This window comes from Mus musculus, chromosome X (genome assembly GCF_000001635.26).
Source record: "Mus musculus strain C57BL/6J chromosome X, GRCm38.p6 C57BL/6J".
Classification (NCBI taxonomy): domain Eukaryota; kingdom Metazoa; phylum Chordata; class Mammalia; order Rodentia; family Muridae; genus Mus; species Mus musculus.
In genome coordinates, this window is record NC_000086.7 from 167,482,974 (window position 1) to 167,496,369 (window position 13,396).

General features: G+C 40.2%; 1 protein-coding gene across 13 annotated transcripts in view; it reads right to left on the reverse strand.

Annotated features, from left to right (window-relative positions):
* Frmpd4 (FERM and PDZ domain containing 4) overlaps window positions 1-13,396 on the reverse strand; it is a 1,105,936-nt gene that overhangs the window by 11,668 nt on the left and 1,080,872 nt on the right. For all 13 annotated transcript variants that reach the window (NM_001369234.1, NM_001033330.4, NM_001359072.1 and 10 more), the window contains 4 exons: window positions 9,900-10,026; window positions 6,726-6,815; window positions 6,014-6,196; window positions 3,823-3,961 (listed from right to left, as the gene is read on the reverse strand). In NM_001369234.1, the coding sequence (NP_001356163.1) occupies window positions 3,823-3,961; window positions 6,014-6,196; window positions 6,726-6,815; window positions 9,900-10,026 (539 nt within the window). The remainder of the gene's footprint in view (window positions 1-3,822; window positions 3,962-6,013; window positions 6,197-6,725; window positions 6,816-9,899; window positions 10,027-13,396) is intronic.

Consider the following 13,396-nt stretch of genomic DNA (forward strand, 5'->3'; position numbering starts at 1 on the left):
ACAGTCCCTCGTCATAACCTTTTGTGGTAGTTTAAATAGGTATAGCTACTATAGGTTTATATATTTGCATGCCTAATCATCACAGAATAACACCACTTAGAAGGCTGAGAGGGGGGCAGGATATTGTCTTCTTAGAGTAGATATGGCCTTGTTGGAGGAAGTATGTCACTGGAGGTAGGCTTGAGGTTTCAAAGACCCAACCCCGGCCCATGTCTCTCTCTTCCACTGACTGTAGATACAGATGTAGAACTACTTCTCCAGCACAATGTTTGTCTATGTGCTGTCATGGTCCCCACTGTGATGATAATGGATTAAACCTCTGAATTTTAAGCAAGCCCCGATTAAATGCCTTATTTTATAAGAGTAGCCATGGCCATTGTGTTTCTTCACAGAAATAGAGCACCGACTAAGACACTCTCCTAACAGATGATTCTTGATTTTGTCAAGTTGACAACTTATTTTGTATCCAAGGCCTTAACCACTGGGAAATCTTGGTTTAGGTTCAAGGCCAGCTGAAAATGACTTTAGTTCTAATTAGTCAGGTTAGGCCTACAGTTCCACCAGGGTGCTCTCTTCTGTTAGAGTGAAGAATGTATATGGAACACATGTTTGCATTTTCACCCTTGCTGTAGCATTTAGCAAGAACACTGAGAGGCTAAAGTTCTAATCTTTCTCCCAGTGATTATGCCTTTAATAACAAAGTCATTTTCCCTCTCACTTTTAACTGAACATCACACTGTGTGCTGCTAACAACTGGACTCCACTAAGACCCTAGTATCGTAGCCATATTTTAGAGTGGTAGGCTTCCTTTTGTCCTTGCACCTGTACAATTTTAATAGCTCACAGGGGGAAAAGGTTTTCTTTTCTGGGTAAATTTTATGATTTGAAAATAAAAGGTCAGACACTGGTTTTCCAATCTGAAAGGATTGCGTTAAATTGCCCAACTGCTCTTTGGAATCTCAAAGGTCATTGTTGAACGGTTGTAAATCATTCTCAATGAAAACATGGTTGTAAAACTGTTCTCTACAAGACTCTCTGTACGTACTTACCACTTCCTTTTCATTTTGTTCCTCTTTTTAATTACTGCTTTTTCTTATGTGGCCCTGCAGATGGAACTCAGAGCCTTGTGCATGATAGAGAATTGTTTACTACTGTGCTACACCCTGGGCCCTTTCTCATCATTTTTAGTCATTTTCATCTCTCAGAGCCTCTCATTGCCTCTTTGTGTATTCCTCTCCCCTCTGCATTTCTTTGAATTTCATTGTTATTTTTCTATTATCCCCCACTGACTATGATTTGAATCACTGAACATCATTTTAACATTGTACATATATATACCTTTCTTAATTCTTACTTACCAAAATAAAATTTTAGCCAAATTATATAAATGAGGAAACTCAAACTTGGAGAAATTTGAAAACCCATACCACTTAAAGTGGTCTGGAAAGTCAAAGCTGCCTTCTAAGAATGTTTTGTCTATCTTTCCTTCTTATTCTTTTGTATGGCTGCGCCTTATTCATGGCTAAAACTGCTTCTATTCCCCCTGACTATAATAATAAACATCACATGAATATATATCTACATACTACAGTGAAGATTTATTGTTTGGGGCTCAGTTTGAAAATAAAAAAAGCTGTTTCCTTTTTCTCCCCTAGAGATAGTGACAATGAGTGTGTGTGTGTGTGTGTGTGTGTGTGTGTGTGTGTGTGTGTGTGTTTACATATGCCATGGGAAGCATGTAAAGGTCGGAGGACAACTTTCAAAAGGTGGTTCTTTCCTTCTTCCACATGAGTCATAGAGACCAAACTCAGAATTCTAGCCTTAGCAGCAAATGCCTTTACTCACTGAGCTAGCTCAAAAGCCCTACAATTCTTTGGTTGTTGTTATTATTGTTGTCATTTTGACACATAGTCTTGTTCTTTAGCTTTCCTTGGTCTGGGTGCCCTCAAACTCATGAAGATCCTGAGTGAGTTAACACCAAGTAAAACCTGGGTACTTGGATTACAGGTGTGCCACTGTCTAGCATGTAGTTCTCATTTTTTAAAAGAAGTCCTATTTGTAAGACCCTTAATTCTAAATATGTCATCTTCTGACTTGCATGATGGTATCTATGAGCCATATATTGGGCATCCACTGCAGACAGAAGAAAATATAGACTAGAGCAAAAGTCATAAAACAAATTATAATTACTTACACTCAGTGCAAAAGCCAACTTAACATATATCATCCTCTTTGTCCCATCTATGGGAATATTTTCTCCTATCAAGTGGCTGGAGTGACCTCTGTTAGCTTTGCCTGGATGGCACAAGGGTGGAAGAAGTTCTTTCTAGAACATCCAAGTCTAGAACAGGTGTGGTGGGTCACACTGAGAATCCTAGTACTCTGGAGACTGAGTCAGGAATGCTATAACTTGAGATTGTCTGGGCTACATAGTGAGTTCTAGGCCAACTTGGGCTACATACTCTGTCTCACTAAATGCATGCATACATTCATAAATACATACATACAAAGCAAATTAGTACAATTAGTGAGTTTATAAGATGTCAAAGCTCTAGCCTAGGAATTTAAAGAAACAAAAACTCTATGTCAGGGGGCTTCATTCTCAGAGTCCCAGCCATTTCAAGAGTGAGACAGTGAAAATGTAGCTACAGGACCATGAAACCAGCTTAGTGGAAGAGTTTCTGTTTAGTATATATGACTAGGTTAGGACCAAACACTAAGAAAAAAACAAGAAAGAAAGAAAGAAAGAAAGAAAGAAAGAAAGAAAGAAAGAAAGAAAGAAAGAAAGAAAGAAAGAAAAGAAAGAAAGAAGGAAGGAAGGAAGGAAGGAAGGAAGGAAGGAAGGAAGGAAGGCAGGAAAAGGAAAAGGCTGTCAAGACTTCACAGCAATAAAACCACTGCTTTTGAAATGAGCCCTGTCATTTCCAAGAGACTTTTCAGATGAAATGGGCAAATCAGCATGTTTATTTTTAATAGTTAATCAATGTTACCAGTACATAAAGTTTTGTGTTATATTTGGAAGTTAGATATTTTTTTTTATAGATAGAACCTTATCTTTTCTTTTTTTCTTGATACTAATGGGGATTAAACCAAGACTCTCATATTTGGTAGGCAAGCACTCTATCACAATTTCTTTGTGTGTGTGTGTGTGTGTATAATGTATGTATGTGTGTGTATATATGTTTGTGTATATGTATCTGTGTGTATCATGTATATATGTGTGTGTATATATGTTTGTGTGTATCATGTATGTACGTATGTATATATGTTTGTGTATATGTATCTGTGTGTATCATGTATATATGTGTGTGTATATATGTTTGTGTGTATCATGTATGTACGTGTGTATATATGTTTGTGTGTATGTATCTCTGTGTGTGTGTGTTTTTTTTTGTGTGTGTATGTGTGTATGTAGGTATGCATATGCTCTGGTATGCATGTGGATGTCAGTGATCAACATTAGGTTCTGGTTTTTGTCCTCTCCTGTGATTGAGGCAGGATCTTTGTTGTTCACTTATGAGTTGTATAGTCCAGGCTAGCTAGCTCACAAACTCACAGGGATCCTTTTGTCTCTGCCTCTCATATTGTAGGGACACGGGGAATACAGACACATGTTATGTATCTAGCTTTATGTGCACTCTGGCCCTTGGAACTCAGGTCCCCATGATTGTGTGGAATGTATTTCCCATCTCCCCAGCCCTTGGAATCAGCAACCTTAGGTATAGCACTTTCCTATTGAACTCTGCTACTGATTATTATTATTTTGGGGTACGTTCTCAAAGGGTGTGTGGGAAGAGGATCATGAATTTAGAAAGAAAATACCTGTGTCCTGCGTGCCTGCGTTTTTCTTGTTGGCCATGTTAAATATTGACCTCCTGGAGTCCACAAGCAGCCGGTAGTATCCAGCTGTCAGACAGGCCAGGTTCATGGCGTCTGATGACTCCATAAGTAGTGTAATGGGCTGCACAACAAAACAAAATTTTCATTAATGTCTTCCTGCTGAAAGTATTTATAAGTTCTTATGACCTATAAGGAAAAGAAGATACTGAGAAAATATTCCTCTGGAGAAGCATAAATCAGGGGAGAACTTTAGAGATTCAAGGTTGGAGAGAAGGCCCTGGTTAAGAGCTTGGTTTCCTTTATACAGGAACCACCAATACAGATGTGGATGCTTGCAGCCAACCATCGGACTGAGCACAATGGAAGAATTAGGGCAAGGACTGAAGTACCTGAAGGGGATTGCAAACCCATAGAAAGAACAACAATATCAACCAACTAGACTAACCAGAGCTATCAGGTACTAAACCACCAACCAACCAAAGAATATACAAGGAGGGACTCATGGCTCCAGCTACATATATAGCACAGGATTGACTTATCTGACATCAATGGGAGCGAAGGCCCTTGGTCTTGTGGAGGCTTGATGCCCCAGCATAGAGGGATGCTAGAGTGGTGAGGCAGGAGTGGGTGTGTGGGTGATGGTAGCACCCTCATAGAGGCAGGGAGAGGGTGATGGGATAGGGAGTTTGCTGAGGGGAAACTGGAATGGAGGACAATATTTGAAATGTAAATACATAAAATAACCACTTAAAAAAAGAGCTTGGTTTCCTGTACCTTCTTCAGGTGGCTTATAACTGCCTATAACTCCAGCTCCAGGACAGTCAATACCATCTTTTTGGCTTATAAAAGCCACTCCATGCACACATGCATGCATATTCATTTTTAAAATGTGAGCTCTGTGGTGAAAATGAGTGTTCAAGAGAAAGAAATCACAAGTCGAAATATTGGTTATAACTGGATGGGGAGCACCAAAGAGACCCGAGAAAATGATGCTTCTAAAATGAAATTGTTGGTTTACACAAATGCAAGCTGGAGCTGGGAGCTGGGAAGAGACACTGCTCAAACTGGAAACAATGAGCTCCTAAGAGGCCATGTATCTTGGTGTGTGGAAGGAAGTGCTTATGGTGCAGTCATTCTCATTGGCTTGAAGGGATATGTTCTTGTTGAAAGAAAGAGCAAAGGAGGCAATAAGTTTACATCAGACAACAAATGGGGCCAAGACAGCAAAAGAGCAGATATCTAGCTCTCAGGAGGACTCTGGTCATTGGAACATTTCCTATTCAAAATCCCCAAACTGACCTTTCTATCTGAATTGACATCTCTGCTCAGCCTCTAGGCCAGCCAACCCATGTAGGTATTAGATCATCAGCCGGGTCTCCTCACTCATTTTGTTGTGGGACCTACTAATCCTTTTACTAGTAACAACATCCAGCTCACATTCATTGTGCCCATTCCCTTCAATGTGGCTTTCTCCCAGCATCCTGGGCCATGAGCTAGGATAGGCATTCCACCAATCTTGCCACACTTGTGTCTGGCTAAGAAGTCAAGAGGAGCCATCTGGGTTAAGGCCATGACATTCCATGTGCACGGGTGACACGTGAGCTTCCATGCTGTGTCATGGTAACATGTTCCTGCTGCAGAACATGCAGGTGCATTCTGATTTGCTCTGAAGAAATGCTTTACAGTCATCCCGGTGTTCCTGAATCTATTCCTCCAACTCTGCCAGACTGGGCCTGGCGTTGGGACTGGGTATCCCAATTTAACCAAAGAGAATGAATGACAATTCTAACTAGCTGGGGGAACTTTCACTGACTTTCCACGTGAGAAATCCAGTCTAGAAAGTGTGGTGGAAACACATTCTCCCTAGTGATATATGATTCAGTATTCTACAGCCAGAAGGGACTGAGAAATGATATAACTTGCTTTTTTATGTATAGATGGAGAAACTGTGTGTAAAGAAATATAACAAGCTGTCCCCAATCACACAGCAATTTAATGAGGACTAGAGCACCTAGACCGGAGTTGTATGAATTTATTATTTACTTTTTTCTCACAATGTGGCATCTTGGAGGCCTTGCACACATTAAGTCTTTCATGCATGGTGAGTACCATCAAGGCTATCAGAAATGAGCTGCTCAAGCCAGTGCTTCAGATCAACATTTGATAGGCTCACCTTCACATCTAGCACATGCAACTCCACCCTCACCAAGCTCTCCTCTTCAGTAAACATTTCAATCCTGTTGACATGGCTGAAGTCAGCTAAAAGAGCCACCAGATTGGTTTTGGTGTTTATGACATGGCTTATGCCATACCGGGGACCAACCAGAAGAGTTACTTCTGAGCGCTTCTCTGCCTGCTGAGGAAAGAGAATGACAGAATATTTCAAAGCCTGGACTTCTGAAGCATCATCTAACTCAGCCTGAGACTCTTTTCATAATATCACGACATATTCTTTGGAAAGGTTTTCTGGGTTACATTGCATTAAATCATCCAATTAGGTGGACTCATATATGAGTGTATGGAGGTGCCAATAAATTATGAATAACGTAGAAAGTAAATGTTATCATGATACAATATATTTATATATATCCAAAACTTTTAGAAGTGAGAAGGGTTTTTCCCCACTTCTATCTCAGTGATTGAAAAGACACCATTGTAAGAGTCCTTTGATTCCATTTTTTCCCCAGGGCTGCTCCAGCAAAGCTATCTAGATTGAACAGGTCTTAAGTTATCTTCAGAGTGTGGTGAAGTCAGTTAGTATTGAAAACAAGGAAGATTCTGAGCTTCTTTGTGTTTATCATCCAGGACAACTCCTTGAAGACAGCCTGTGCTGAGATGTTTGGCATGCCTCTGACTCCAGACAGAAAGAAAGAAAATAAAATTACCACTAATGTTGCCTTGAATACACGGCCCCCATATAGTCGCAGGTCGCTGAGGAACTTGAGATAGTGGACCTTAGCTTGTAGTGCAGAGAGCTGAGGAAAGAAAAGAAAGCTTAACTGTGGGCTCCACTGGGTGGGAACTCTTTCTACTGTGGAGATAAAGGCACATGACAAGAACGCTTTTTGTTTTGTTCTGTTTTAAGACATAGTTTCATATATCCTAGGCTATCTTCAAATTTCCTATTTAGCTGAGGATGACCTTGAACTTCTTGAACTTCCTTTTAACTTCAACTCTGGAATGTTGGGATTACTGCTGTGTGCCACCATGGCCAGTGCATGCAGTGCTGGGGTAGAATCCAGTGTTCTGGGTTCTCTACCAACTGAGTTATGCCTCCAGCCCCAGTGGATGCTTGTATTGCTGGGGAGATGGGGTATGAGAAAAACTCTTCAGGAAGAAGGGCAGTATATTGCTATATCTCATGTTTTCTGATGATGGACTGAAATGTAACATCAAGATTCAAATCTTATTGCTTCTGTAAGAGAAGTGTGAATGTGTGTGTGTGTGTGTGTGTGTGAGAGAGAGAGAGAGAGGAGAGAGAGAGAGAGAGAGAGAGAGAGAGAGAGAGAGAGAGAGAGAGAGAGAGATGGGAGATGTTGAGTAGGTACACATGGTTCATCCATTCAGTAAGTAAGAACAGGGCGAGACATTGCTCTCTGGAAATGTCTGTTCACTGAGAGGTTACAATAGGTGAGGGATACTTCCCAACTGTGATTAGAGGCAAAGAAGAGTGTGGTATGTAAATTTTCTAATGACACAGGAGACTCAAATGGACATAGAATTTGTGGAACTGCCTGAGATCTCTGCAAAACCTTTTAAGCAGCCTTGCATACCTCCACTCTCAACTTTCTTCTACTCTTTTCAGAATTTCAGGGAGAGTGAACTTTCTCATCTCCAATCACTGTGAAATGGTTTGAGTTTGCTATAAAAATCCTCATTTAGCTAATGCAACTCTGAGAATCTATGGAGTTTCATGAATTACAAATATCTAGATAGAACTGATCTTTATAGAGACTTCAAAAATGTTGGCTTTCGTGCCATTTAAAATGAGGAATTTGATTAGAATCTGTATCTGTCTTATATTGAATACATAAGGAATGTTTATCAAAGGTGAATTTTCAACAAGGTATAGATGATCACCATTAAGTAGCAAAGACTGGAAAATTTACTTCAATCACATATGACTTTTCAACTCCCTTGCTAACTCTAACAAGAGGTATTGTCCTTTCTGTAGTGATGATTTTGTACCATTCACTCATCCTAAATCTCGTCAAAATCCCAAAACAATTTAAGCAAACCACTGTCTTGGCTAGAAATGCTAGGTTTTAGTAGGAAACACACAGATATAGACACAGACACAGACACAGACACAGACACACACACATACACACACACACACACATGTATATAATAGATAAGAGAATCAACTAATATTGGTGGTTGTTAACTATTATAAGACAAGGCCACCAGCACCAGGCTTGAAAAAAAATCAAATCAAACTACTTAAGAGACATCAATTTTTGGGCAAATCAGAACAAAAGGTATGAAACATGTACGTGTGTGTGTGTACGTGTGTGTACGTGTGTGCGTGTGTCTGTGTGTGTGTGTCAGTCTGTCTGTCTGTGCCTCTGAGTATCTGTGTTTCTGTTTGTGTGTCTGTGTGTCTGTCTTTCTCTCTTTCTGTACATGTATATGAGTGTGTGCGTACATGGAGGACAGAGGATATCACATGTGATTCCTTGAGAGCCAGTTACCTTGCTTTATTTGAGATGGTATTTCATGATGTGGGCTAAGGCTGGCAGGCCAGTGAGCCTCAGTGATCCCCAATGATCCCCAGTGAACTCCAGGGAGCCTGGGTCCATCTCCCCAGCACTGGGATTACAAGTATTAGCCAGAACAAGCAGCATCATTACTTAGGTTCTGGGATTGAATTCAGGTCCTCCTGCTTGTCTACCAAGCAGTTTACTATCTGAGCCATCTCCCCAGCACTTGGAATTGTAAAACTCTTGACCCATGGTATCTTTCTATTTTTTCTGAAGCTGAGTGCTCACAGTGAGGTGATAAGGGATATTTTTCCATTGAAAGTGGGAAAGAGAATGTGGCCAAGAGTGTACAGAACTTGATTATATGTTTTAAAAAAACGTTTATGGGTTGAAGCCTTATAAAAATGACAGAAAATAGGATAGCATGACCAAAGAACTACCCACATGGATGGTGATTTGTATTGAGGTCAGACAAGTTTCAACAGCCTATATCAGCTCTAGTGTGTACTCAGGTTGTTTCCCATTTTATAGGCTTAGAGATTTAAGACTCCTTGTCTTTTTACTTACTGGAATCTTTACTCTTTTATTACTTCTCAACCACACCTTTCTTTTTTTCTGGCCAAGTGAATACTTTTAAATGGTCTTTGTGCTTCTCTTAGTTAATAAAAACAGAATTGAATACAAAGATTTTAACACTAATGAAATTAGTAGAATTTAATCCAATGGTTCTAAGTGGTGATGGTGGTGATTTTGTTTCTTAGGGCATCCATGGCAAGATGCGGACACATTTTTTAAATAATAATGAAGGGAGAGGTGACACTGTTACCTGGCCAGTACAGATCAAGGATGCTTCTTCACATCTCATGATGTCCAGCACAACACCCTTATACTTTAGCAAGGAACAACCTCTTACCAATGTCAACAGCTCCCTGGGAGATAATCCTAATGTAATGAATACAGTAACTGGCCTTCAGGGCCCCTTACTGTGTACTTTGCATTTAAGCTGGTCTGAGCAGTAACCAGTCATAGGATGAAAATGTACAATTATCTTGTGATTTGATCCCCTAGCTACAAAGTCTCAGAAATTCTCTCATGTGACTACCCCATGCTTCCTAACCTATATAAGTAGTTTCCACCTTGTAAGAAATAAATAGATTTCCAGAAGGATTAGTATTTTTGTTTCTTTAGAGACAGGCGAATAGTGTATGAGGTTGTTGTTGTTGTTGTTGTTTGGTTTTTTTTGTAAATACAGTGTGCCAAGTATGTTCTTCACGGGCTAATTTAAAATAAGTTCTTAAATGCGTGCAAGCCTCTCTGATTAAAAATCTACATTCTCTTAAGATCTAACAGGGATACCTTTTTACCCGGTGGTACCAAGTTTTGATTTGCTTTGACAAGGTGGGAGAGTGCTTTCTTGATGTTCTTCTCTTTCATGCTCTGCAGCACAGCAGATGGAAGAAAAGTCTCTAGTCCCCATTCTTTCCTGCAACATAAAGCACATCTTTCATTCCTTGTTCTTATGATGATGATGACTTATATAAAACGAAACGACACTCTGCTGTTTGTTGGAACAAATGGACATGGAGGCAAATTTTAATTTACATGCAGGAAACATACCATTGGATCATGGATACATTTGTTCAGATTTAAAAGCAAACGTATATATTCTTCACGCTATAGAAAGAACACTAACAATGGACAGGAAAGAGAGATTTTGTTCAACCCCATTTCTGAGTCTCTTAAATACATTCTATAACAAAATATTTCCAATATGTTTGCTTTAACCTATTCAGCTTGTACTTACTGTCTTCATTGGCTACACATGCTTAAGGGCTACTTGTGTCTTTATTTTAAAACACACACACATACATGTGTGTGTATATACATATACATACATATACATAAATACACAGACACAGAGAGATGGGGGGAGAGGAAGGAGGGGGAGCGTGAGAGAGGAGAGCAGTTCTAGGGCTCGTAAACCTAGGATAGAACCAAACACAACTGACCAAAAAAAAAAGTCGATGGAACTATTCCTAATGCTATACTTGTAGATTGGTGCCTATGCCAATTTTCATCAGATGCTTCTTTCTGCAGCTGATAGGAGCAGATGCAGAGACCAACACTCAAACAGTAGGGGGGGGGGGCTCAGGAAACTCCACAGAAAAGGTGGAGAAAGGATTGGAGGAGACAGAGGGGCCATGGACACCATGGGAGCACAGTCCACGGAATCAACAAAGCAGGGCTCCTAGGGGCTCACAGAGGCTGAAGTGACAATCATAGAGTAGGTCCTCTGCAGATGTTATGGTTGTAAAGCTTTCACTCTTTCTGAGACTCCTAACAGTGGCAATGGAGTTGTCTCTGGTTTTTTGTCCTGCACTCAGGACCCCTTTCTCTTACTGGGTTGCCTTGTCCAGCCTTGATATGAGGGGTTGTACCTAGTCTTACTGCGTCTTGTTATTCCGTGTTTGGTTGATATAACTTGGAGGCCTGCTCTTTTCAGAAGGGAATTGGAGGAACAGTGGATCTGAAGGAGAGAGGAGGTGGGGAGTGAGACTGGGAAGAGAAAAGAAGGAGAGGCTGTGGTAGGGATGTAATGTATGAGAGAAGAATAAAGGAAAGGAAACATTTAAAATAACGAAAAGTAAAATATACATGCAACACACATATGTTGTATATATCTACAATACACACATATAAACTTATACAGATAAAATTGGCTTTCATTTGAAAAGGTGCCTATACAACCTACTATGTGATGTAAATGATATATATATATATATCATGATATATATATATATAAAATGTTCAATCAATATTTGGTAGAAGAACTGATTGCTACCAACACTGTTGTAGGCTACTAGACTTTATATGTATTTGGAGGGCAGGGCTTGTGCAGTAACTCAGAGCTTCATTCATGCTGACCAAGTGCCCTCAGCCCTGTAGTATTATCTTAGATGACTATTTTTCATATCTTTATGTCTTTTTAAGTATGTTCTCTGAGAGTTCTTTACAACATGTTTTGATCACAGTGATACCTACTCCCTCATTTTCTCAGATTCACCACCTCCCTACCCACCCTGTCTCCCCACCCTCCACTTAACCCATAAAGACTAATTAGTGCTGTCCAGATATTCTTCAGTGTGTGTTCTTCTGCTAGCATATCTTTATGTCCCATCTTTATATTTAGATCACAAGTTTCTTGTTGGTAAGGTTTATATTTTATACAAATTAGTGTTTTCTACTATTTGATGCAAATGTTTTATACAATGCTCAATCAATATTTGGTAAAAGAATTGATTGCTGCCAACATGGTTGCAGACTCCAAGACTACTAGTTAAGTTAGCTAAGCTAGTTATCCCTGAGAGGTTATGGTCTACATAATGTTCCACTTTAGAAGAAGTGGCCAGACAGTAGGAGGCAGAAAGGTGTGCTAGTTTTCTAAAGAGTCTCTCACTGACCTAAAACTCACTGATTAAGCTAGGCTGACTGGTCAGTGAGTCCCAGGGATCTACCTGTCTCTGCCACCCCAGTGCTGGGATTATATGCATATGTCACATGCTATGGCCAGCTTTATAAGCACAGGTTCTGGGGGCAAATTCTAGGCTTCAAGCACTTTAGTGACTAGGCTGCGTTTCTAGCCACCTAAATGCAATTTACTTGTATGAGTATGTTCTCAGGTTGAATAGGTACCCTTTCAAAGGGCAGCTAGGTTTATCTGTACCTAAGAACTTTAGATAGTAGAAGAAGGCACACGTGAATGTGTCCAGTTAATATGAGACTTGTTTGTGGGTGGGCAGTCTCTCAGAACACAGTCACTATGTGTATGCCACAGGAAGAGAGATTGTTCACTCAGGTAACTGAATCACATGGGTGGGTTTTCATTATGTAGGCAGGAATGGGTAAATTGGGAGTTGACAGAACAGTGTCATTGGGGGTAGCAAATTGGAGCTCTAGTCCTTCCCAAACCAGCCCCTAGGTTAGTTAGTGGGGCCTCATGGTACTTTATAAATAAATGCCAGTGGGAAAGTGCCTTTGAAAAGTGGGAGTAGATTCATCCATCCATGTTTTGAATGCAGATCAGGAAAAATCCAAGGATTTTAGAATGGCATGGAGGTATGATTCCAATCTGACTATAAGTCCTGACACACCAGCTCTCTGTTTTGTTAGCATAAAGGACTGCCAGGATGAAGGAAGTGGAGTTTGCTTTAGGCTAGTGTACCTCTTGCTGAGAAACTGAACATTCCCTCTTAAAGGATGACCCTTAAATAGATTCATCAGCTGGAGGCAATACAATCATCCATTTTCTAAGAAAAGAGGCTCTTTCTTGGCCCAAGAGGGATGCTGGTGGTAAAACAGCATGTTCAGCAAGAGAAGGCATTCATAGTTTATGAACAAGTTGTGATTCACAGAGACAACTTCATTGTGCGACATTTTTGCCAGCCACTTCACACTTCTCTTTTTCCCCCAAGTCCCCAAGGTACTATGGTTGTAGCATTACTTTTTTTGTTTTAAGATTTAATGTGTATGACTGTTTTGCCTACATTTTCGTATGTTCACCACAGGCATGCTTGGTGGTCAGAGACACCAGAAGAGGGAGTCAGTTTGCCTTGCTACTAGAGTTACAGGTGGTTGTAAATCACAATGTGCATGCTAGAAACTAAACTCGGGTCCTATGCAAGAGCAGCAAATGCTTTGAACTATGGAGTTATCCTCCAGATCCCCCTTTTATTTACAAGGTCTTATTATATACCTAAGGCTGGCATCAAACTTGTGATTCTCCTAAGACTCTCTCAATGTAAGGAGTATAGGTGTGAGCCACCAGGCCCAACATCTGACATTACTTTGGACAC